General features: G+C 40.7%; 2 protein-coding genes across 2 annotated transcripts in view; both read right to left on the minus strand.

The window, feature by feature from the left end:
* Positions 1 to 26,750, minus strand: part of Golgin104 (Golgin 104) — a 192,719-nt gene that overhangs the window by 130,887 nt on the left and 35,082 nt on the right. The window lies entirely within an intron of this gene.
* LOC135701416 (uncharacterized) lies at positions 18,375 to 19,398 on the minus strand. The gene is made up of 2 exons (XM_065222208.1): positions 18,506 to 19,398; positions 18,375 to 18,396 (listed from the first exon to the last, which is right to left on the minus strand). Exons 1-2 carry the CDS (start codon positions 19,393 to 19,395, stop codon positions 18,375 to 18,377), a joined length of 912 nt encoding a protein of 303 aa, XP_065078280.1. The 5' UTR covers positions 19,396 to 19,398.

Genomic DNA, 26,750 nt, shown 5'->3' on the forward strand with positions numbered 1-26,750 from the left:
GGGTGGTGGGGGGTCGTATCATTAATTTCCGTCGTTCGTACTAGTTACCGTCTCTTCTCGACATCGCTGGTTGTCAAGGTCCCATGCGTAGACAATTGTCCACACAAAAAAAAAAAAATTGGAATGGGATGGGCTGTGGATAATTACCAAACGTAAAGAAACTGCTCATTGTCAGTCAAACACGGACACGTCGGTGACAGATGCTGTCAAATACAATTGATATTTCAATATTGTTTAAATAAACATGGTTTTGAATTTAATTCAAACATAAATATTTTAGTGTTAAACATGTTTTCAATTTAATTTGAATAATTCATATGTTTAGAGTATAAACATTTATATTTTTGATTTAAATGAAAAAAATCGTATCCCTGTAGTTAGAATACCTTCATGGTTCCTATACATGAATCCTGGAGACACCGGAACATCCGTAAGAGTGGTCAATCCACGAAGCTGAGCCGTGAGCTCCGTGTTTTTGTTTAAACATTAGGAACTGTGATATAAGACAGAATTTGGGGTTGTGACAAAACCAAAAATACGGAACATCCGTAATAGTGGTCCAGTTGTTTTTACATCACAGTTTCAAGAGTTTAAAAAAGAAATGTAGAGCTCTAGGATCAGTTTTACAGATTGACAAATTTCCGGATGTTTCGGCTTTTTTGGAGGACAGTCCCATGACCATCCGGATTTATGTTTATGTCACGACCCTGAATTCCATCGTAGATCGCAGTTCAAGGAATAAAAAAAAAACGATTTTTCACATATTCATGGATGATCCACTTTTACGCATGATCCGGATCATTTGGAGAACGATCCAATGGCCATCCAGGTGCATGTTGATGTCTTGACCCTAAATTCTTTCATATATCACTGTTCGAAGTGTTTTCGACAAAACTACGGAGCCCTAGAATCAGTATCATGGATGGACCACTTTTACGGATCTTCCGGAGGACGGTCTCATGGTCATTCGGATTCATGTTTATGTTAAGACCCCAAATTTATTCTAATATCACAGTTCCACGTGTTTCGTAAAAAAAAGCCGTGGAACTCTTGGATTAATTTTATGGCTTGCTTGCTTGCAATCGTGAGGTTTGTGTTGAATCGCTTAAATGTGCTCATATATGCTGACGACATGAAAATTCTGATTTGCTACATTTAAAAAATGAAATTGATGTTTTCTACAATTGGTGCGTTAAAAGTCTGCTGGACATTAATGTTAAAAAATGCAATATTATATTTTATTCCAGAAAACACACTACTCTAGATTTAACATGTACTCTAGGAAACCAGCTGGTTGTAAGGTGCGATAAAATTAGGGACTTAGGAGTAATTCTTGACTCGAAGTTGACATTTGTAGATCATGTGAATACCACAATTCACAAAGCAAATAATATGTTGGGATTCATTAAAAGATTTAGTTATCATTTTAAAGACCCATACACTTTATATAGCTTACCTAGTCCAGGTCTCGTGGCCGTAGAGGACCACCGGTCTAATCAGCGTCTTGTAGATCGTCAACTTCGTGCGGCGGCGAATTTTATTCGAGCGTCCTCCGTAGGCACGATTCCCTGCTATTGCGTCTTTGAATTTCTCTGCTGGTATCATTTTCGGCAGTCACCAGTGAGCCCAAATACACGAACTCATCGACCACTTCGATTTCGTCACCGTCAATCTGAACTCGGGGTGGGAGGCTAACATTGTCTGCATTAGAACCTCTTCCTTTCATGTATTTTGTCTTTGATGCGTTGATGGCAAGTCCAATCTGCCTAGCTTCAGCCTTCAGTCTGATGTACGTTTCCACCATCGTCTCAAAGTTCCGGGCCATGATGTTGATGTCATCGGCAAGGCAAGAAGCTGGATGGATTTCCTGAAGATCGTGCCACTCGTGTCTATCCCAGCTCTTCTGATCACACCTTCTAACGCGATGTTGAATAGCAGACACGAAAGTCTATCACCCTGCCAAAACCCCCTTCGAGATTTAAAGGACTCGAGTGTGTCCCCGATACTCGAACAAAGCACATCACTCGATTTATCGTCGCCTTGACCAATCGCGTCAGTTTATTCGGAAATCCGTATTCGTGCATAGTCTGCCATAGCTGATCTCGATCGATTGTGTCGTATGCGGATTTGAAATCGATGAACAAATGATGTGTGGGTAAGTTGTATTCGCGGCATTTCTGCAGAACCGGCCGAATCGCGAAAATTTGGTCCGTAGTTGCGCGGGCACCCATGGATCCCACCTGGTATTGCCCCACGAACTCTCTAGCAAATGGTGACAGGTGGCGGCATAGAATTTGGGAGAGTGCTGTGATCGCGTGGTAATTGCAGCAATCCAACGTGTCGCCCCTTTTTGTAGATTGGGCATACGACACCTTCCATCCACTTCTCCGGTAATATATCCTCCTCCCAAATCTTGGCAATTATCCAGTACAGCGCTCTAGCCAGTGCTTCACCACCGTATTTTGATAGCTCACTTGGTTGTTGATCTACACTAGTTGCTTTGTTGTTCTTCAGCCGACCGATTTCCTCCTCAACTTCTTGAAGATCAGGGGCCGGTAGCCTGTCTCTTCTGCGCATACTCCAAGGTCTGTTGCCGTGCCACTTTCGTTTTCTGCTGCATCACCGTTGAGGTGTTCGTAATAGTACTGCTTCCACCTCTCAATCACCTCACACTCGTTCGTGAGAAGGTTACCGTCCAAGTCCTTCCACATATCGGTTTGCGGCACGTAGCTTTTGCGCAAACTATTTAGCTATTTCCATCGCCTCGCGATCTCGGTCTTCCTGCTAAAGCTTTTTCATTCGGAAAAACGAGTTTTGTCAGTCCCGCGCTTGTCTGCTCCACAATCAATCTCGTGTGGTATTGCAGCATTCTCGCTAGTGCTGCATTCGTCTACTCTACTAACAGTTTGCATTAGCCGTCAAACCAGTCATTTCTGCGGTTCGGGATCACAGTACCTAGTGCCGGTGCAGCAGTACTACCTATGGCGGAACGGATGTACCTCCAGCCATCTTCAAGAGTAGCTGCGTCAAGCTGCTCTTCCGTGGGTAGTGCAGCTTCCAGCTGCTGCGCGTAGTCCTGGGGAACTCCGGCGTCCCGTAATTGCTCAATGTTGCGTCGCGGCGTTCAACTTCGACGGGTGTTATGCATCGTCGAGAGTTTTGAGCGCATGCATACTGCAACTAGGTAGTGGTCCGAATCTTCGTTCGCACTGTGGTACGTGCGGGCGTTAATAATGCCCGGGAAGAATTTCCCGTCGATTAGAACGTAATGGATTTGGTTTTCTGGGTGGTGGCCAGGTGATCTCCAGGTGGCTTTGTTGATATGCTTGCGGATAAAAAAGGTACTTCGGACTACTATACCCCGAGAGGCTGCCAAGTTCACGCATCGTTGGCCGTTGTCGTTTGATACGGCTGTTTGGCCCGATTGCTGGTCTACCTGAGCGTTCATGTCGTCGATAACGATTTTTACGTCCCGTTGCGAACAGCCGTCGTACACCTGCTCCAGCTTCGCATAAAACGCTGTTTTCTTGTCGTCTGATGATGCTGTTGATGATGCTGTAGTTGCTTAATCCTCAACTTGCAAATCCTTGCGTTGATCGGCTGCCAACCAATCACGCGTTGGCGCATCTTACCCAGCACTACAAAGCTGGTTTCCAGCTTGTTGGTGGTGCCACAGCTCTGGTAGAAAGTAGCCGATCGATGCCCGCTTTTCCATACCTTTTGTCCCGTCCAGGAAAGTTCCCGCAGTGCTACGACTTCGAAGATGCGTGGTTGAAGTTCGTCATAGATTAACCTATCTGTACCATAGTCATATTAACAGAGTGGTGTAAGTGCAGCGATGTAATACGAGAAGACTACATACGAAGAGAAAGCTTATACGGAGAAGCTGCGGATGGTAGTCTAGATTCATACGCGTAATCGAGTGGATGCTATTCGGGACGGTGTTAGTGCAAGTGCGGTAAATCGAGATCGAAACAAAATGGCGACGAGGATGAAAATTGGTGAGTTTTTCTTTTTCGAAAAAAATACGGCTAGAAAAATTTCAGCGTGAAAATAGCAATGAGAAAAAAAATATGCTTAAAAAATTGGTAGGAAATTAAGAAAAAAAACCCAGTGATAGATCAGTAAACGGAGGGTTGGCAGAAACTCGTGTATGGAGATGCGGAAGTAAAATCGAAATACGGAATATGGACGGACAGTTGAATAAGGAAAAATGTGTATTTAATTAATGAGTTTCATATGTTGGTTGGAAATTATGAAATGTTATAAAACTGATGTATCGGAAGTGATGTGAAAAATTGCGGTGATGGGATTTTAATTTTTTCCAAGATGGCGATTTTCGGCAGCGTCGGTTGTTTCATTGTTTGTGACTGTAGAGGAGATAATTAATATTGTGTACGTGAGGGAATTTGTAGAAACGAGTTACTGCGATGAAGTGTGCGAGGAACACGAGCCGTGATGGAATACACCTATGGATGGATGGAGACACACATCACAGTTCTTGGCGAAAATAATAGCTATTGTATGCATGCGTGTGTGTTAAATCGGTTAAATAATGCAGGATCACGCTGGTGTATACGTTGGTAATGACATCGCAGTGGTGAAAAAAAGCAAAAGAAGTATCGGTGATTCAGCTTCGTGCTATACACAGAAGAATGCTGATAAATCAGCCAAGTGGTTTAATCAACTGAATAAATATTGGAAATGTATGCTTTGTGCTGCTTGTGAAGTTTAGAACCGATATTTAAGAGAAATAATTTGGAATGTTTGTGCTAAGGTGATGCTATGAAATAGACTGCGCTTCGTGCTACGTTGAGCAAGGATTATGGTGAAACAGTGAGTGGAAATAATTTATGAGTGCTTCGTGCATCTTGAGATTGTACCTTTGTGCTTTATAATAAGGCGATATTATGAAGTGGCTTGCGCTTCTTACTCATTATTTGGAAGATTATGTTGAACTAGTGAGATAAATTCACGAACGCTTCGTGCATGTTGAGGTTATAGCTTTGTGTTTTTTATGTAATATTATGAAGTAGCTTGCTATGTGCTATGTGGGGAAAGATTATGCTGAACTACTGAGATTAGTTCACGAGCGCTTCGTGCATGGAGAGGATGTAGTTTTGTGCTTTGTTATAAGGTAATGGTATGAAGTGTCTAACGCTTCGTGCCGGTGTTAGCAGAAAGTTTGAACTAGTGACATCAGCTAATAACCGCATCATGTATGTATGGCTACAGCTTCGTACTTGCCTGTTAGTATAAGGTATGTATGTAATATACTTTTCTCTAACTTGATGGATGATGGTTGATGGTTGATGAAATTCGGGCTGGTGGAGTCAAAAAAAAATAGCACTCTTGATATATTTTTGAATTGTCCTTTTTTCATCAGAATCAAGAATCAGACATAATGAGTGCGTGAGGTAAACAATTCAATTGACTTCGTTCTTTCCTTGTGCTAATTCTGTGTTTTTTTCCTATTTCCCTGTGAATTTTTTGGTGCAATTTTCCACAATCCGGACGCATATATCATTATTTCACCGGTGTTTTCTGGAGTACAACGATTTCCTACAATTTCTGAGCTACATTTTACAAAAAATTGTGCCACTACCGCAAAGTGAAGGAAGCAGTACAGCAGCAATGGAGTCGATTTGTTTTGCTTGCTCCCGCAGTGTGAACAAGGCGGACGAAATTATGTGCAATGGCTTCTGCAAATCATCGTTTCACTTAAAGTGCGTGCATCAGTCTACAGAAATCCGCAATACCGTTGCTGAATGTTTCCAGCTCTTTTGGATGTACAAAGCCTGTACGAAAATGATGTCCAACGCTAATTTTCGTCAAACCATTTCGTCCACAAACAATGTTATGGAATTGATGGCTGCAGCACATACCAAAGCACTGAACGATTTGAGGAAGGAAATAGCTCTTAATTCAACCAGAATCAACACTATCTTGCAGCGTACATCATTACGAAAAACACCACACGTTCTTTTTGCAACAAACAGAATTGCAATTGAATTTCTGAGGCATAAAATCACTGATCACGCCTTCCTTTGGAAGGGAAGTAAAGCCGTTGGTCACCGGTTCATGAGTTGATGGGTCGATATGTAGGGTCCAGGTGTGGGAGCTGCCTTCCTGGCGTCGGGAGCATTGGTACTCAGTACGAAAAACAAGATCGACGGAAAAAAATCAAGGAAAAAAACTTAAAAATTGATTATATTTAGCAATTGCAGCTCGAACTGCAGCTTACTTGCTTATCTCAAGTCTCAAGATTTACGGAAATCTTGTACTTATTTCCTGAAATTCACAATTAAAAACAATACTTAATCAAATGAGAAAATTTTTGGTATTCTTTACATTTTTGTCCGGGTGAAAACGAGGGAATGGTTGGTAGTTAATTTTGTATTCATGGCCCGGGGAATGGACACAGCAAATAAATGCTAAATTAAAATTAACTATTGTTGGCTTGACAATAGAATATTGTTATTTTTACAATAGTTGCAATTGAAAAGTGGCTTATTAAAACAAAAAGAATCTTATTTTGAATTTATTTGAATAAGTTTTACCGAAACAATAAAATGCAATATAATTTCAGCCGGAATTGTTTGTTTGAATACAACTAAAGTTTTTTTTGGTTCAATGCAAACAATTTTCTGTCCGTGTATCTGGATCATCATGGCAAAAGGGCATTATTTTTCGTCAGTTCGACTTCAGTCACCCCACATCAACGAGAGAAACATTTCGCTTACAGCCCACACCATGAGACAGCCACTCACAGTGATCATCAAACCACGTACCGTACCGAAAATTCAACTACTATCAAACGATCCACTACGCAGCTCCGAAACACACAACACTTGTCTTCTTCACCCGTTGTAAATGTATCGATCTCACATGATCCTACTACTAAACACCAAACGTTCACTTCGTACTACCAAAACGTACGAGGCCGCCGTACCAAAACAAACAACTTGTTACTGGCCTTGTCCAATAGTGATTATGAAGTCATTGCTTTTACGGAAACTTGGCTCAGCAATGATAACCAAAACTCGGAACTCGCTCACAACTACACAATTTATCGCTGTGATAGGAATCCAAACACCAGCTGTTTTCTGCGTGGAGGTCGAGTATTGATTGGTGTGAGAAATGGGTTGCAGAGCACGTCTGTTAGTGTTGTTGAATGTGAACAACTAGAGCAAATCATCGTTCGGATTACGTTGCCGAATTTCGAGTTGTTTGTTTGCGTTATTTACCTCCCACCAAACAGTGCCACGAATCTGTACGAACAACATTCTGCTTGTGTACAAAATCTAGTCGATCTTGCCCGTGATCACGGTCGTGTATTGGTTGTTGGTGATTACAATCTCCCACACTTGTGTTGGATGCACGATGAAGATATCAACTCTTTATTGCCGGTAAATGCTTCGTCTGAGCAAGAGATAGCCCTAATAGAGTCCGTTGTAGGCTGCGGGCTTTATCAAGTTAATGATTTGACGAACGGGGCCTCCCTTAGCTCAGTCGGTAAAGGCGCAGCTACAAAGCAAGACCATGCTGGAGGTGGCTGGGTTCAACTCCCGGTCCGGTCTAGGAATTTTTCGGGTTGGAAAATTTCTCGACTTCCCTGGGCATAGAAGTATGATTGGACTTGCCACACAAATATACCAATGCAAAAACGGTACAGGCATCGAAAGCTCTCAATTAATAACTGTGGAAGTGCATCTAGAACACTAAGTTGAGAGCACGCAATAAGCTAATATGCGCTAAGCAATAAGTTTGAAATGCGAAGAAGAAGAAGAAGAAGAAGAAGAAGAAGAAGAAGATTTGACGAACGTAAATGGGAGGCTTCTCGATCTGGCTTTCATCAATGAGGATAAGTGTGTTGAGGTACTGGAACCACCGTTCAACATCAACAAAGCTGTTTCCAACTTTTATCAACGAGTGTTCTCAATTGTTCGGGATGTAGTACCGATGAAGCAAAGACGCCGCTTTTTCGGGAGAAGACAGCCTTGGTGGAACAACGAGCTGCAGCATCTACGTAATCGTCTTCGCAAGGCCAGGAAACGTTATTTTCGTTCAAGGGACGAACAGCACAAAGCTGAGCTGCGTGTATTGGAGAGCGATTATAACTCTTTGCTTGCGCGATGCTTCAGCAGCTACATTCATCACACGGAAGAAAACATCAAAAACGATCCTAAATCGTTTTGGTCGTTCATGAGAAGTCGAAAGCAGACGGATGCAGCTCCTCAGCATGTTTATTATAACAAGTTTACGGCCGAAACCCCGCTTGATTCGGCATAATTTGTTTTAGTCATTCTTTCGGGGTGTGCTAAGTAATAACCGATCACCTCCGTCTGAAGTGTACTTGGACAGTTTGCCTCGGTATTATTTGAACGTAGCGCTTCTCGACTTTTCACCGGAAAATGTACTGAGCAAACTCCAAGGGATAGACGAATCCAAAGGCACCGGACCAGATCATCTTTCACCACTGTTTATCAAGAACTGCGCCGTTTCGCTTTCCGTTCCCGCTACAATTCTTTTTAATTGTTCCATGGCGGAAAGCGTTTTTCCGAGTGCTTGGAAAATTGCTGCCATTACTCTCATACATAAAGCTGGTAGTATCCACAATGTAGAGAGCTACCGTGGCATATCAATTTTGAGCTGCTTGCCAAAGATTTATGAAAGCCTTGTCTACGATTCGTTTTATCCACACGTTCATCATATTATTTCCGAATTCCAGCACGGATTCGTGAAAAAACGCTCTACCACTACCAACCTGATGTCATATGTTTCCTCGTTGGTCAATGCACTGGAAATGAGACAACAAATCGATGCCATCTATATCGACTTCTCTAAAGCGTTCGATAGAGTGCCGCATTCTTTGGCGGTGGACAAATTGGACAAATTGGAGGGCCTACCCGCCTGGTAGACTCGCTGGATATTTTCCTACCTAACTGAGCGCAGTGCCTACGTTTGCCTTGATGGAACGAGCTCTGACCCATTCAATATCACATCTGGTGTGCCCACTTCTTTTTGTGCTATTCGTCAACGATCTTTGCGAAACGATTAAATCTCCGAAGGTAATGTTTGCCGATGATTTGAAGTTCTTTCGGGTAGTTTCATCGTTAGTTGATTGCTGTGCTATACAAGCTAACATCGACGCGTTACTACACTGGTGCAGGCTAAACGGAATGGATATAGATGCCCGAAATTGTAATGTAATTTCTAACTATCGAACAAGGATGGCGACCATTTTCGATTATAGAATGTTGACTACTAGTATCGACAGAGTAAGCACTGTTAAAGATCTGGGTGTGCTACTTGACAGTAAGCTGAGGTTTACCCAACACATAGATGCAACGACCGCCAAGGCGTACGCATTGTTTGGATTCATTAAACGAAACACGCAGCAGTTAAAGACATTCATTGCTTGAAAAGTCTCTACTGCGCGCTGGTACGCAGCATACTCCAATATGAAGTGCTGGTGTGGGCACCATACCATGTCGTTCAGATTAACCGGATCGAGCGTATTCAAAGGAACTTTTTTCGATTTGTACTTTTTTTACTTCCGTGGAATGATCCGGTTCGATTACCACCCTACGAGCATCTCCCTAGAAAACTCGAAGTGGCAGTCTAGTTAATCTCGGGCACTATTGTGATTTGAGGCACTATATTGTCATCACAGTTTTGTTATTGTATGTTTTCCGGTAGCAGATAATGGACTCCTGGAAAAAGCGAAGTGGAACCAGAGCCCGAGGTTCTGGATCGTATCACCTTAAAACAATTTGATGTAAAGATCCCTTCAGACCGATCACGTTTGTCATAGTGGTCTTTAGTTTTTTGTTCATGATTCCGTTATAAAAAATCTGGGACTTTGAACAGTTATCTGATGTCAATGAATTGGAAAATTGGTAACTACACTGCAATGCTCATTTCTGTTTGCAAACTTTGTAATCATATCAAACAGAAATGAATAAATAGTGTATTACTGAATTATAAGTGGGGATGGGTGGCATTCACTAGCCCGAGAATACCCTCCACATGCTAGCCTCTTCACCAACCATACATCAGTACACACTTATCGAGTCAGTAATTTTTACCGAGTTTTTGAATTGCGGAACTCTTCGGTAAAATTTAAAAAATCTGTGAAAAATTCAAAGTTGAGAAATGTGTTACCAAAATTTACAGACTAACTTCTGTTAACCCCGTGTAATGATGAAAAATAAAAAATTTCGATTTTATCCAATCTTTACGAATAACAGTCATTTGAATTTTAACCGAGTCAGTGATCCAAAAATCCAGTAAAAATACTAACTCCTGTAGAAAAATCGATTCGGTGTCTCTCGTTGTGTTTTCTGCTGAGACTGAGCAATATTCCATACCGCGAAACATCTCCGCAGCTATGTTTTCTTTCGGCGCAGGAGATGTGCGATAATCAAAAGTTAAGAATGTAGCTAAACATTTACAATAACATTCTATGAAATGTTCATGTGCGTAGACCACTGCAACAGCCGAACGTACAAACGAATAGGGTGACTATAGCGCATTTTATGAAAACGTCACAAGTTTTTATGGCTATTTTAAATCAATAATTACGAAGAAACCATAAAGCCTACAAGGTTACTACCAAAGGCACAAATCTAGGGAACTGCATGGAAAATGTTTTGTAGAACAACTAAATAAACAGAAATGAAAATTTTCAACTTAAAAAAACTAAAATGTATGGAATTTCACCAGTTTCTTTTTTTGGTACTTTCAACATACTTTTCAATTTTAATGTATGATAATTAACTTTAAGCAAGTTCTTTTTCAAAGAGAATTGATAGCTAAGACTTTAATCTTTCATTTGGTATGTTGAAATCAGAAAACCACATTAAGATTAAAAAAATACAGCTAACCAAAGTTGGCGATACAAAAAAACATAAAATGTTGAATAACTCACTTAGCAGTCATTTCCGACCCTATGTTTCATGGGGATTTTTTCATAACTTTAGGAGCCCTACCCTAAAAATATGTAAAACCCGGAACCAAACACCCTGTATAGTCTCCCTTCCCGTTTGGTGTCCTTCAATTCGCCTGGAGTGCTTTGGGTGACGATCGTTTGCGTTGTGTTTTGGAAGCTACTTTGGCTTGTTTTGCACGGAACAGCTGGGTTACATATTTTATTTTTAAAACCTTAGATGGAAAACCTGTTTTAACGCCGATAAAAATTTATTTCGTTGGTAATATTAGCTTAAAGTATAAAGTATTTCTTGAAAGCGCATGCATTTTCTACACGTCTTCAACAATCCATCATGGCTAACAGCGGTCTACATGTGAAGGAGATTTCCATTCTACTGGCTCACATCAACCAAAAAGGAAATCAAAGCAGGTTCATTTAGCCGGGATATTTTTATCTTCAGATATGGAATGAAATATTGTATTAATTTATTTATTCCTTTTACAAGCCACGGATGATCAATAAAAATGTGAACAAGAGCAAAGAAGGTATCCCCTTATAAACGGGTATTTATTTATTGAGGAAAACTTCTTACAAACTTGGAGACAAATCAACTAATTTTTTCACTCTCTTTTTCTTTTTTTCACACCCGCTTGCTACGATGTTTATTTTATTGCGATGGTTACGCTCAGGGGTGGCCTGACGGTTGACGGCGCGATGACTGCGATACCCGAGTACAAAAGTTTAGACTGTCAGTGTTTCAACATTCTCCGGGCCAGGAACCGAGCTGATGGCCTGGAGCAACACAAGCTTACTTACAGGTCTTTTGTAGGTTGACTTTAATGTCCGCAGCGCAACTGTTCTCACCTTTCCATCCGGCCCTTGGTAGATGTTCTCTACAACTCCTTTAGGTCAGCTTCCTCGGTGTAGCGATTCGTCCACTGTCATCACTAGATCACCGACGTGATAATCGTGGTAATTCCTGCTGTCCGGCCACTTGCGGCTGCTGATCAACTCCGGACGGGACGAGGCTATCCACCTGCGCCTGAAATGATCCACGTAGATCTGAGAATGCTTGTAGGTAGCACGACAGTTAAGATCTCGTTCATCAAAATTATGGTCGAACTGGATTGAATTGTTTCGACCAAGCAGCAACATGTTTGGTGTTATCGGTTCAGGGTCCAGGGGGTCATCCGGAACGTGTGTCAAAGGTCTGTTGTTTACTGTGTTCATTGCCTCACACAAAGCAGTACGCAGCACCAAGTCCGTAGGGTGCCTATCCCGTACCATTGCACGAAGGGCAGTCTTGACAGAGCGTACTAAGAGCATTGTCAACATGAAGTCCTCAATGCACTAAACAATTTGGACGCATCTAAAGGACCAGGATCTGACGGAATTGCATCTGTATTCTTGAAGAATCTTTCAGAACAACTCACCCTTCCTTTAGAACGCCTTTTCAATATGTCTCTGAAAAATGGAAAATTCCCTGAAATTTGGAAATCGTCTCATTTGGTGATAGGCACGAAATCAAATCAGGCAAGAAATCTGACATCCGTAATTATCGTGGAATTGTTATTGCATCCCAAAATTTTTTGAATCAATAGTAAACGGCAAAATTTTTCAGCAAGTAAAAAATCAAATTACAAACAAACAGCACGGTTTTTTTAAAGGTCGTTCAGCTACCTCTAATCTTCTTGAATTTGTAACCTTCATTCTTAACACAATGGACAATGGCAAGCATGTGGAAGCTTTTTATACTGACCGAATCGACATACCATTATAACTCTTTAAATTGCAAAAAATAGGAATGGAATCTAGACTTCTGAATTGGCTAGATTAGCAATCATACTTAACGCAACGCAAACAAATAGTTCGTTTTCAGAATAAACTTTCAGCACCTATTTCGGTCACCTCTGAGGTGCCCCAGGGTTCTCATTTAGGCCCAATTCTTTTTATTTTGTACGTAAACGACATTTCCTACATACTTATAAAAGTTCTTATATATGCAGACGACATGAAGCTCTTCATGGAAATAAGTAATTCTATCGACACAGAAGAATTTCAGAATCAAATCAACTTATTCAACACTTGGTGTACTCCAACTCAATGTAAAAAAATGCAACACAATTGTTTTTAGCAGAAAAATAGAAACACCTCTTTTTGAAATATTTTTAGGCAACCAAAAAGTAGAAAAATGTAAAATTGTAAGGGACCTAGGTGTGATCCTAGACTCCAGACTCACTTTTGTAGAAGCTAGAGCGATCCATAGCGAATGATCTCTATGATTTCCGCCACAAAAACAATCTTCTTCTTCCTAGCGCGCATCAGGATCGTAATCAATGCGGGAACGAAATCAGGACCTTTCAGTTGCAGATCGTTCAACGAAAATCCATCTTTTTCTCGGCGATCTGAAGTAGAAGCAGTGTATGTGGCTTGCTATCCGGAAAAGTGAAGTTATTGTACTTGTAGATCTGTCCTACCTCGAAGCGATCTACTCGTCGCGTGATTGCACGGTTCATTATATCCAGTGCACGTTGATCTTCATCTGCTATCTTCGGGGACTTACCAGTGATGCCAATCTTTTGATCCAGCAGCGTTCGGTTCAATTACTCAGTGAATCGTCCAACCCAGATGGCACCGAGTCAACTGCAAACTATTCAGTGAGTATTGCACCGTCTTCAGGGGTACAACATATTAGCGTTGTTCGAACCAATCAGCATACAGGGACTAACATCTTGTATTGCAGCCAGTTTATCCTCATCCAACATCGGGTACAACAGCTTTACTCTGTCAACGTCAAATTTTACCCGTGATGATAAGACTAAATAATTACATCTGTTCGGTAAGTTCAGATCGTTTCTCATTTATTTTTATTTGAAATAATAGATTTTCTAGCTTTACCCACATGTTACTTTTTTACGTTTTTACTTTATTTTGATGGTTCGGTACATGGCCCTTAAATGGGATATTTATCTTTTTATCTCGAGATTTTCAACAGCAAAATGATTTTTATGAAGAGTCTTGAGTGTGTTGGTTTATTTCCTTTAAATTCCGTTATAATTGCTTATCTTTTGACAGATACGCGTATTTCGTCTACCACTTGCAGGCTTCATCAGTACCATGTACTCAACACCAAGTGTTGCGCGTGGACAGTGCAGAAGTGTGGTTTACATCTCAATGCAGTCTGAAAAATTATCGAGAAAATCTACAGAAGTCCACGTAAACAGTACCACTGAACCGAGGGGGAAGACAGTTAGAAATTAAGAGCAATCCAGAAACACTGAGGAACTCTTTTGTCTCTGATGAACGATTTTATTATCACGATTGTTTTGACAGCGCAGCCCAAGCAATCAATGTTTTTGGTGTAAAGGAACGTTAGATTATTTTTTTCAGCCTGTGATCTATGCCGTAAAATACACTAAATTCATCGGAGAACCTGCTAGCAAAACAAACATCACGCAATAACATTGCTGTTTTGATACAAAATAAATGGAGCTAGGGGGGCGTCTGTAGGGGTTTGGTGGACTAGTTTGTACGTTTATATTTTCCTGTTCTAGAAATCGAGACCCTCACAGGATCTTCAAGCTTATGTTCCCACCGGAGCTAGCCGGCAGAAATATCCATTCGCTTGCTCTAAGCATCTGCATGCCCAGTATTACGGTAGCAAGATCCTGGTCAATTTCATTACCATTGCAAAAAGAAAAGTGCCCTGCAGAAAATGTCATCATCATCAGAATGATTTAAGAAAATAGTCAAAAATTCAATGCACTGCTAGAAAACGAGATCATTTCCTTATTTCAACATTGCAACCATTTATTTTCTTCATTCATTGTTTTCATTTCGTTATCGAACTGACATTTGCATGGTCCGATTCCAAAACTATATGCCCTGCTAATTCTGTTTTCGTCACAAATTAGATTAGATCTCAGAGCAAACCAGAGTAGCTCGGAGAAACGCTGAGTAAAAGAGGTATTCAAATGAATGCCATCATTTGATCAGATGGAGGTTAAAACGCTGTCCAGACTGAGCAGTTATAACACGTTATAACGGTTGTCAAATAATTGCAACACAGAAACCACCATCAAGATAGCGCTATAACATGTTATAACCTTATAATCTGAGCGGTGCCGGTGGTGTAGTGGTAAGCGTGATTACCTCTCACCCCAGCAGGCCTGAGTTTAATCCCAGTCAGCGCCACCGGGATGTTCTGAGGCATAACATCTCTGATCACGCCTTCCTTCGCAACTTTGAGAATATGGCGGAAACGTTCATCCAGACTAAAGGCTAAACCCAATTGGATTGGACTCCATTAATGCATCAAGGACAAAATACATTAGAGGAAGAGGTTCAAGAGAGGATACTATTAGCGACGCTTTCATGCGGAAGGGAAGTAAAGCAGTTGGTCACGGGTTCATGAGTTGATGAGTTGTTTTCCGTCAATCTTGTTTTCCGTGCTGAGCAGCAAAGTAACCGACGCCAGGGAGGCAGCTCCCACACCTATCGACCCATCAACTCATGAACCAGCGACCAACTGCTTTACTTCCCTTCCGAATGAAAGCGTCGCTAATAGTATCCTCTCTTGAACCTCTTCCTCTCATGTATTTAGTCTTTGATGCATTAATGGAGTCCAATCCAATTGGGAACGTTTCCTCTATATTCTCAAAGTTGCGTGCCATGATGTCAATGTCATCGAGCCAAGAGCTGGAAAATCGCACCACTCGTAGCAATCTCCGCTATTCGAATCACACCTTCCAAGGTGATATTAAACAGTAGACACGAGATTCGAAAGAAATCGAGAGTGTCTGGCAATCTACACTAATTAATTTAAGATCTAGAACGTAGAGTCTACGTAGTTTATGAACAGCCCACTAGTTAATTTGTTAGGCTCAAATGTCCAAAGGATATTTAAATAACAATACTAATGAGTTTCAATGTTTATGAGTTCTTTTTACTCTTCCTGGTAGGTGACTTGAGCTTAGCTTCTGCTGTCAGCCGTGCCTTCAACACTCTTGCTTCTTCCAATTGTTTTTCCTTCGACAGCGCCCGCCGCTTGGCTCTCTTTGTCTTGTATCCGCTTCTTCTCGGTATAGTCCACTATCCCGAATTTTAAGAAGTAATATGCATCGTTTCGATGTTTAAAAGCAGATGGCTGCTGTTTCTCATCCATTGCTGTTTCTCATCCATTGCTCTTGTCACCATCCGGGGACGTCACATCCATCTCCACTATCTCTTCTTCCAGCACTTCAACCGCTTCCTCTGTATCGAGCAAAAAAAACTGCATTTTAATGGTGATGTTACCATCCATGTAAACTTCCTTTTCACGTAAGCTAGCAACTTGCATGAAATACAGCATATAAAGATGGTTGGTTGCATATTCTATTTGGAATTTTTAATTAAATGTCTCATAAATTGACACAATCTATAATGTAAACATGTGTGATATATGACGCCCCATTAATGTGCATCATAGTATCATAGAGGTAACTCTAAGACCAGAAGGTCCCGAAGAAACATGTTCAACTTTTTGGCTCACCTCTGGCACTATCTTCGGTCCCAAGCTATTCGATGCAACCCTCGAAACATAGGAAAATCCACGAACCCCTCATTTTATCTGTCAAACTTTTCGACTAGAATGGGGCACGTTATTCGATTTGCATCGGTTGATAGTATTGCGCATTTCACACCAAGAAGCGCACTAAGAAGTGCGTTTTTATTTATATCATTGTTAGTTGCCATTGGTTGATAGTATCATAGAGGTAACTCTAAGACTAGAAGGTTCTGAAATAACCTGCTCAACTTTTTGGCTCCGCTCTGGTACTCTCTTCGGTCCCAAGCTAATCGATTCACCCCTCGAAACATAGGAAAAACCAATAACCCCTCATTTTACCTGTCAAACTTTCATAGCGAATCAAAACAAACATTGCGTAGTACTAAAATTTCGACTAGAATGGTGTTCGTTAATCGTTTGCTTGGGACCAATAGGCTAGTCAAGTAGTGAGCAAATTTAAAATCGTTAGTTTTGTATTGATTGTTGATAGTATTGCGCATTTCACACCAAGAAGCGCGTTTTTTATAATTAAAAAGTGTGATAAAAGTGTCTTCGGTGCACTTATTCCTTATGATGCAAACAACAAGACTGAAGATCTCAAGACAATTTGACCTACATGTGTAGTTTTATCACACTTTTTCGTTTTTGGAGCAGTCCAAGCAGCAATAACAGAAATTTACACTATTTTTTTTAACTGTGTACTTTCAGGAACTAACCATTTTCCCGGTGTTTCCGCAACGCACGCTATGTTTAAAGGCGACTTTTATTCAAAGTGAATGTACCTAAAATTTTATTTCATTAGATGATAGGTTGGGACCTATAGTTTGATAATCTGTAAGATTTAAAATATTTCATCGGTAAAAATTGTTTTTTGTTTCATTTTTTATGTTTTGTTAGACGTAAAAATACGTTTATTAAAAAATATTGGAACAAGATGTCGCAAATCTAAAAAAGCAGTTTTTTCCTCCAGTTTTAAGAAAAAAATACGTGTAAAAACATTTTTTCTGTGCCATTGGACTAAAAAACCGGAAAAATCAACCTTTTTTTCGTATTATATTATCTCTTAATTTCAGACACAAGGTCAATGTGCCTACTGTTATTTATACCATTGTTTTCAATTGCTTCACCATTGAAGATATGTCAGATTTTGTATCATCAATGATTTATTGGTTTGAAAATTTATCCTAAACTTATTTGCGGAAGTTGTTATCTTGCTGTGTACAGGTGTTCAAAAGGTAATAACGGGTGTTCAATAAAAAATGATAATGATTTCAGTGCCGTCCAGCGCTCTTGTGAGAGCATCTCGACTAAGTTGCGTCGTACGGCTGACCAGGGCCCCTTCTCCAATATTCATTGACGATTTTTTTGAAGAATAAACATTATGTTTTTAATAAAAAATACTAATTCGTTGAAAAAAAAAAAAAATTACTACACACTAAGATTTTTTTGCCGAGATGGGCACCACCGAGCAGCTCGGCATTTTATTTTGCTGGAAATTCAGCAAAAAATATGTTTGTTAGCTGAGATCTCGGCAAAACTTCCGTTTGTTAGCTGAATCTCGGCAAGTTTTTCACTGAGATCCAGCAAAATAAAATCCCGAGCTGCTCGGTGGTGCCCATCTCGGCGAAAAAATCTAAGTGTGTAGCTATATGATTGAAACAATTCTTAATTTTTATTGAACACCCGTTATGATTGTATGTCAATAATTGTAATCTAATAGTTATCTGCTTTGAAGGTGTGGCCTTCAAACATGTTATTGTCCATGATTTTTCAAAGGACCACATAGTGAGAACCCGTAAAGATTGGAAAAAATTGTTGATTTTTCCGGTTTTTTTAATCCAACTTTTTGCCATGACACAGTAAAAATTTGATTTGATTTCTTTATTAAAGAGACTTTCAGCCGTAGGCTGGTTCGTCTCTGAAAAATAATATATGAAAATACAGTTAATTCAAATTCATTTTTTTTTCACTTTCTTCCTAGCTGCTTATTTTTGCTCCTCGTCTTGACTGGTGAGTCCGGAACTGACAATTCGTCTTCTTTTTCTTTCATCGAATTTTCATTTCCTGCTGATTCATCATTCCGGCAACCCTGGTTCGTAACATATCGTTTCGCATTGTTGTGTTTTTGTTTCGTTGACAGCCTTCGTTTGTTGGTGACGGTTAGAAATTCATCCGATTCACTATCCGTCGATTCTTGTACGCAATTGTTTCCATCGGAGTGTTGGTGCTGGGTGTTTTTGCTGGTTTCGCCTATTGTAGATTGGGTTTGATTGGTATCGAGTAATGTTTGTTCGCTGTTTTTATCGTTTGTGACCTTTCCTGCGTCTGTAGGGTCATTGACAGTAATGCGTGATATAGAGCTTTTACACTTTTGTCGGGGATGAGCCTTTTGTCCACAGAACCTCCAGGTGTTTGCTTGATTGCGATATGTAATCAATGTTGTCTCACCATCGATCGTCAGATAGGAAGGGATGAGTTGTTTGAGTTTCATCCGTACTACACGTACTCCATTGTAGATGCCGGGAAAATAATTCTTCCACATTTCTCTGCTGATGAAAAGAATAGTACCGTATGGTCGCATACTTTCTATAATCACCGTGTTAGGTGTTTTCGGAGGGAGATCATGGATTCTCACGTTAACGGCTTCGTCTTCCACGAACACGGGAATTTTGTAAGCTTTTTTCTCGCACTGCATAGTGTGTTGTAGATGATGTGATGCAAAGTAGCGCTTGGCTGTTGCTGCATCTACCATCTCGACGTAGACACAGTTTCTAACATTGTGAAACTGGATGTTTAAGGCATCCGCTATGTCCAGTTTCAACTCACCGTACATGAATTTCTGTACGGCAGATGCATCTGGTCGCTTCGGCAGCACCCTAAAGTCTACTACCAAGGTGTTCTCACGTTTAGCACCCATCTGATAGAAAACTCATTAGCTTGTAACCTGATAACGAGACGGATAAAAGAAACACGTCTTTCACGCACGGGGCTTAGTTGTCAACTGACAGTAAAAATGTTTTAACACTCTTTAAAATTTGTCAAACCTCTTAACGGAATCCTTTTATGAAGAGCTTTGTAGTATGTTGGTTTATTTCCTTTAAATTCCGTGCCAAGTACTCAGCACCACTGAAGAATCCATCTTTTATCTACGAGTTAAATACTAATCAATGGGTACTAAAAATCAGCAGGTATCCACTGCCATGTCACAATTTACCTAAACATGTACCTAAATTTAGTCTCCAACAGGTAGATGTATGTTATGATGTGTGGTTTTAGGTAGCATGCTAAAGAGTCTCGTGTATCCGTTTCCTTGATCTCTATTAAGCAATGTTGATGGATTATGTTTAAATATTTCTAAACTTTCTGCTACTTCTAGTTTCCAAGGCGAAGATACATTCCGCAGGATATTAATGTTATCCTTTGTCAAATTGTACCCCTTTGTAAATATATGTTCTGCAACCTTTGATTTTTTTAATGGGTAGTTTTCAAGACTTGACCCATTTGAATAAATTTTGCTTCTATCTTTGACAATACAGCAGAAGGACTAGCCTATGTTGGCCACTTGAACACTGGATTCCGTGTGTATTGTTTCAAGATAGTTATAGAAAAAATGCTGTGACGTGTGCGCGTAGATTCATCAGCGTAGTAAACCGATTAAATAAGTAAATCCGTTTCGAACAAAATATCTAAATTATGTAAGTTACGAAAACCGCGCGAATTCCGAAAGCCGTGCGAGTTAACCGAAGCGAAAAAAAAATGCTTATTATCATTTAAAGAGTGCCACCACGATAGGCTCGCCTTTCTTGCCTTCTTTCACTTGCAGTGGTACCGTAAGGTTCACGTTATTTACGCCAATTAACAGGCGGGAACAGCCTTCTCGTAGCTGACAATTGGCATACCCTGAAGATAACGGTAACGTTGCGCAAGATCATTGTAGTTAAGGCTCTGATCCGGCAAAGTCAGCTCCTTCACAGTACGAATGTCATTGAGGGTGAACTGTTTCTGACTGTTCGCCCCTCTAATCGAAACTCGAACATGTTTCGACTCCAACTCGACTCTGGCAACGTTCCCTGTCCACTTGAGGCACAACGGTTTCGTCCATCCATCGATACCGAGCTGCTCCACCAGGCTGCTCTCAATCAGCGATAGATCTGACCCGTCGTCCAGGAAGGCGAACGTTTCGATGGACGCTCGGGGTCCTGAGGTGATGACAGGATCAATACGAAATAGTAGAGTTTGTTTATATTGTCGATGAGTGTGATTCTGCACCGTTGATAGCCTTGGCGTAGGCTGACCGCTCGAACGGTTTGAATGCAGCAGTGGATGGTGCCGGAATTGACATCCTTCGATCATGCATTGTGTTGCACTTCTGCAACTCCTCCTACCGTGTGCGTTGAGACAACTCCAGCATAGACCGTTTGTTTGTGCGAGCTTCCATCGATCGTTCACGTTATACGACTTGAACACCGGGCACTCTGCTATACGATGACCAAATTTCTTACAGCAAACACATACACGCTCCTTCTGGCTCGCTGACTCACAGATGGGTTCTGCTCCGCTAAGGTGACTGTTGACTGCTACTTTGTGCTTCTGCTGGCCACTGCTGCTCCCACCAACATATATTGTTACTCTGCTAACCGCTGTAACCACTCCGTGCATGAAATCGCCGAAGGTTTTTAAGATTGATAACCGGGTGCCGCTGCATATGTTCCGCCCTTTGCATCTTGGTGTGTGACGATAGTTTTTCCACCAATTCCATCAGCAAGGTTGGATTAGAAAGGTGCTCTAGTAGTCCGGCCGCTTCCAAATGGTCGCACAGGCAGCGTACTGCCATTCCAAAGTCGATGATGGTCTCCAATTTCTCCGCTTTTGGCGCCGCAACACTCCGCACCTTCTGTAGCAAAGCACTTATCAATAATTCGGGCCTTCCGTACAACAGACGTACGGTATCGATTACTTGTGGAACAGATTCGGGAAGCAGTAACCGGCTTTTGACAGATTCGTATGCGTGGCCTTTCAAACAGCGCTGGAGACGAGCGAGATTCTCAGCACTGTTGTATTCACAAGCCAGCGTAGTATTGTTAAAGCTGCTTATGAATATTGGCTAATCCGCGGGATTACCGGAAAATGTGGGTAAGTCGCGAGCCATTACTTGTCGGGTGGCTAACTGCGAGGGGGAAGGACCAGATTCGGGTGTGGAGAGAGGAACCGTAGGGGTGGGATGGCCTGGAAGAATAGGCTCCGTCCCAATAGGTCATGCCGAACTTGTTTAATTTAGTAGCGGACTAATTGACCCCAATTTTGCTAGCAGATCTTGATAAGAACTGTAGTTCGGTTGAGCGGAACATGTTGGATTCATAGTGGGATTAATTGGTGGCTTACCTGTTGGCATTACGGGGGGCGAGGGTTGGGTAATGTTACCTACGGTTTGTGTAACGTGATCGTTGACCTGTCGCTTCGGAACCGTTTTGGGAATCGCGCCTGTATACCGCTGCTGACTCCCTTGAAGCTGCGACCGATATGTCGTTGTTTCCATTGCATCACTCGTTGCAAGCTTGCTCGTCGACTCACCCAGCTGTGGTTGCTCATATTGTCATTGTCTTCCTCCAGTTGCTCCTCCAGCAGAGTATACTTCTCCTGCATAAGCTTTTTCTCCATTTCGATGGCCCTTTTCTCCGCTTCCATTGCGCGCTGCTGAATTGCGCGCTCCTCCTCTAGCTTCTGCAATCTCAGGGCAATTCGGGCCGACTTATTGGTGGACTTCGAGTTGATACTCGTTGGCAGACAATTGCGGCAAGTCCATGGTCTTTCGGCTACCGACCCCGTCACTCCTGCGCAACGCATGTGCCACCAGCTATCGCACTGGTCACACTGCACAAAATTATCGAAAGAAACGGGGCGCGAGCAGTTCACGTAGCCTCCCGTCTTATCCATGTCCAGCGTGAGCGTGGATTCATTCGCACCGGTACGACCCGCACTCATAACGTAAATTTTAAAGATTTGTTACGGCAGGCAGAATGAAAAATTATACGTTTCGGACACCGGGTTTTGAGCAGCACATAAACAAATCTTTTCGATTTAGTGCAGCTTTAAAGGTGTTCTATGTGTACAAATGATATGCTTGAAATCTATGTTTGTTACTTGTTTAGAAATGTTTCTGTATGTGCTTTTAACTAGGCAAACTTCACTACTAGTAAAAAATTGAATCGCTTAGGTATTAATAAATTTTAGAATAAAAAATGTTCGCTGCAGTAGGTTCTATTTTGCTTGTTGCTTTGCTATCCGTTCTGTTGTTCCTCGTCGGAAGTAGTTTGTCCCCTTCTTTCCTTACTGTCACCTGTCATACGTTCAGCTGACCGTTGACAGCCGTCATCGGAGTTTAGCTGGGGCGACAACGCGGAACGCCAACCTGAAGCAGTGCACCCAGCGGCAACAACTACATAAGCTCAAACCGTTTGACAAGCTCTACCGAATTGCGTATCACTTCTGCGTAAGGTCCGTAGACGTAGGCGCGTTGAATCCGACAGTCGGCAAAGGTTTAACCTGTACCAACACCGATTAAGGAACGACCTCGAGTCAGTCAAACCGTTTAGACATCTAAATTACGTAAGATACGAAAATCGCGCAAATTGTGAACGCCACGCGAAACAACCGTAGAGAAAAAACAGCTTATTATCACTTAAAGAGTGCAACCAAAATAAATGTGATAGCATACGTTGACAAGTTGATTAATTTTGGATTCCTCCCTAAATATTCTACTTATTTCACTGTTGAGTTTTTTTTTTCTATTTAGTTATTTTACCGCACGGATCAATCATTTCAATATTTCGCGCCCGTACCGGACAAATTCTATACTACAGAAGCTCAAAAAAAAACTTTTGGTGAGCTCTATCGCATTGCGAATAACTTCTGCGTAAACTCCATAGACGTAGGCGCGTTGATTCCGCCAGCCGCGAAAACTTAAACATGCATCAATAACACATAAGGAAAGATCGATTTTACGTAGGGTTTAGTTCATATATTAACATTGACTGCTGTTTACAAATGTAAGTACTTGAACACTAAGAAATAAGTTAACTCAAATGCTTTAACCGCATACATAAGAAATTTCGCTACCTAAAACCACACATCGTAGCATGCATCTACCTGTTGGAGACTAAATTTAAGTACATGTTTAGGTAAATTGTGACATGGCAGAGGATACCTGCTGATTTTTAGTACCTATTGATTAGTATTTAATTCGTAGATAAAAGATGGATTCTTCAGTGGCGTTGAGTACTTGGCACTGATGAAGTCTGCAAGTAGTAGACGAAATACGCGTATCTGTCAAAAGATTACCTATAACGGAATTTAAAGGAATAAACCAACACATATGCTTTTACACGTAAATTTTTCTTAAATCTAGAGGAAAAAACTGCTTTTTTAAAGCGTTTTTGTGCGTTAAAAAACATAAAAAATTAAACAAAAAACCATTTTTACCGATGAAATATTTTAAATCTTATAGATTATGAAACTAGAGGTCCCAAACTATCATATAGTGCAATCAAATTTTAGGTACATTCACTTTGAATAAAAGTCACCTTTAAACATAGCGTGAACCGTTTTCAGGACACCTGCCAACAGAATCGATATGATGATGGCATATTTCCTCTATGTTCATGATTCCATGCAATTTAGAAAAAAAAATCGCCAAACTCCAAACTTTCAGGAATTAACCATTTTCCAGGTGATTCCTGATATCCAGAATACCGTTTTTCGGCCATGGTATATTTTTTCTAAGCTCATGATTGTAGCTAATTTAGAAACTCAAGTTTCTACTTTCAGGAATGGACCATTTTCCCATCTCTAACAGATTTTCTAGTTCCGACTAGCCATGGTATAATTTTTCTAAGCTCATGATTGTAGCTAATTTAAAAACTCAAGTTTCTACTTTCAGAAATGGACCATTTTCCTATCTCTAACAGATTTTCTAGTTCCGACTAGCCAACCACAAGTCCTATTGGTTCCCTGTCTGTTCCATTTGATAGCACATATTCAACCAATGGAAACTAACGGTTTTAAATTGGCTCACTACTTGACTAGCCTATTGGTCCCAAGTACATCTATAGGAGTACCCCATTCAAGTCGAAATTCTAGTACTAGATAAAACGAGGGGTTCGTGGATTTTCCTATGTTTCGAGGGGTGCATTGATTAGCTTGGAACCGAAGTACCAGAGCTGAGCTGGTGAGCAAGTTTCTTCGGGACCTTCTGGACTTAGAGTTACCCTATGGTCATATCTTTCCAATAGTGACTGAATCTTAAAATGTGGTAACCAAATTTTTGAGAATCAGTCATGTCAACCAGGCTTGCTTCCACTCACTTGCTGTAAAAAAATGATTTTCGGAATTTTGAAATAATTGATAACATGTTAGATACAAAAAGATATTAAAATGCAAGTGTCACACATAAAACCTGTCTAATTCGCTTGCAGATAGTCACAATCAGCGATTTTACGTCTCGCGAGCGCTCACTCTAAGTGAACGCTCACGAATCATAGAATTGCTGATTGTGACACTCTGAAAGCGAAATTGACAGGTTTTAAGTGTCAAACACTTGCCTTTCAACCTCTTCTTGTATCTAGCAAGAACAAAATATAATTATAATACCTAATAATTTCAAAATTCCGATAATCATTTTTATAGCAAGTGAGTAGAAGCAAGCCTGGATGTGTTTGGTGGCCATCGGATGGCTAAGTTCATCCGGATTCGATTCCAGCTTCCCTCGCAGTTCCAGAGTATCATGAATAGTCTAGTGATGTTTCACTTTTTGGTAAGTTTCTTTTCTTTTCTTTTTTTATTGGGTATCAAGCTGGAGCTGCGTGACAGCTTAGTTTTCAACACTTGACCCATTTGAATAAATTTTGCTTTTATTTTTGACAATACAGCAGAAGGACTAGCCTATGTTGGCCGCTTGAACACTGGATTCCGTGTGTATTGTTTCAAGATAGTTATAGAACAAATGCTGTGACGAGTGCGCGTAGATACATCCGCGTAGTAAACCGATTGAATAAGTAAATCCGTTTCGAACGAAATATCTAAATTATGTAAGTTACGAAAACCACGCGAATTCAGAAAGCCGTGCGAGACAACCGAAGCGAGAAAAAAAGGCTTATTATCATTTAAAGAGTGCCACCAAAATAAATGTGATAGCCTTTGTTGGCAGGTTGATTAATTTTGGTTTCCTTCCTAGATATTCTACTTATTTTATTGTTGAGCTTTGTTTCAATTAAGTTATTTTACCGCACGTATCAATCATTTCAAGATTTCGCGACCATACTGATCAAATTCTATACTACATAAGCTCAAAAAGGTTTGACAAGGTCTACCGAATTGCGTATCACTTCTGCGTAAGCTCCGTAGACGTAGGCGTGTTGAATCCGACAGTCGGCAAAGGTTTAACCTGTACCAACACCGCTTAAGGAACGACCTCGAGTCAGTAAAACCATTTAGAGCTAAGCATCTAAATTACGTAAGATACGAAAATCGCGGTAGTTGTGAACGCCACGCGAAACAACCGTAGAGAAAAAACAGCTTATTATCACTTAAAGAGTGCCACCAAAATAAATGTGATAGCCTACGTTGGCAAGTTGATTAATTTTGGTTTCCTCCCTAAATATTCTACTTATTTTATTGTTGAGCTTTGTTTCAATTAAGTTATTTTAATTATATCATCAATCATTTCAAGATTTCGCGACCGTACCGAACAAATTCTATACTGCAGAAGCTCAAAAAACTTTTGGTGAGCTCTACGGCATTGCGAATCACTTCTGCGTAAGCTCCGTAGACGTAGGCGCGTTGATACCGACAGCCGCGAAAAGTTAAACATGCATCAATACCACATAAGGAAAGATCGATTTTACGTAGGGTTTAGTTCATAGATTAACATTGACTGCTGTTTACAAATGTAGGTACTTGAACACTAAGAAATAAGTTAACTCAAATGCTTTAACCGTATATATAAGAGATTTTGCGTATTGAGAGAATAATATAGTAATCGAGTACAACAAACTCAGGGGAAATCAATACCTCCAAAAGTTTATAAGTAATTAATTGTCACATACCTCTACTTGTACTTATTTGATAAACTATTCCTCTCCTTGTTAATCTGCTTGCGTTTTCTTATTAAAGTTCAAGACTAAATAAGAAGCTTTATTCTACAACTTTAAAGGTTAGTTGCCTCTCTAAGCGGACCCCCCGCATCTTAATTCTTTTGTTAATCTACTTTATGTCATT

Source organism: Ochlerotatus camptorhynchus, unplaced genomic scaffold, assembly GCF_037179485.1.
Source record: "Ochlerotatus camptorhynchus isolate MF236.1 unplaced genomic scaffold, CSIRO-AGI_Acam_v1.1 ptg000160l, whole genome shotgun sequence".
NCBI classification, from domain to species: Eukaryota; Metazoa; Arthropoda; class Insecta; order Diptera; family Culicidae; genus Ochlerotatus; species Ochlerotatus camptorhynchus.

What these genes read in the sequence shown, in the direction of transcription:
- LOC135701416 (XM_065222208.1), bottom strand. Translation starts at nt 19,395, where the DNA reads ATGGGTGCTAAACGTGAGAACACCTTGGTAGTAGACTTTAGGGTGCTG. An exon ending in AAAGAAAAAGAAGACGAATT is followed by an intron (nt 18,397 to 18,505) that starts GTCAGTTCCGGA and finishes ATTATTTTTCAG; the next exon opens with AGACGAACCAGCCTACGGCT.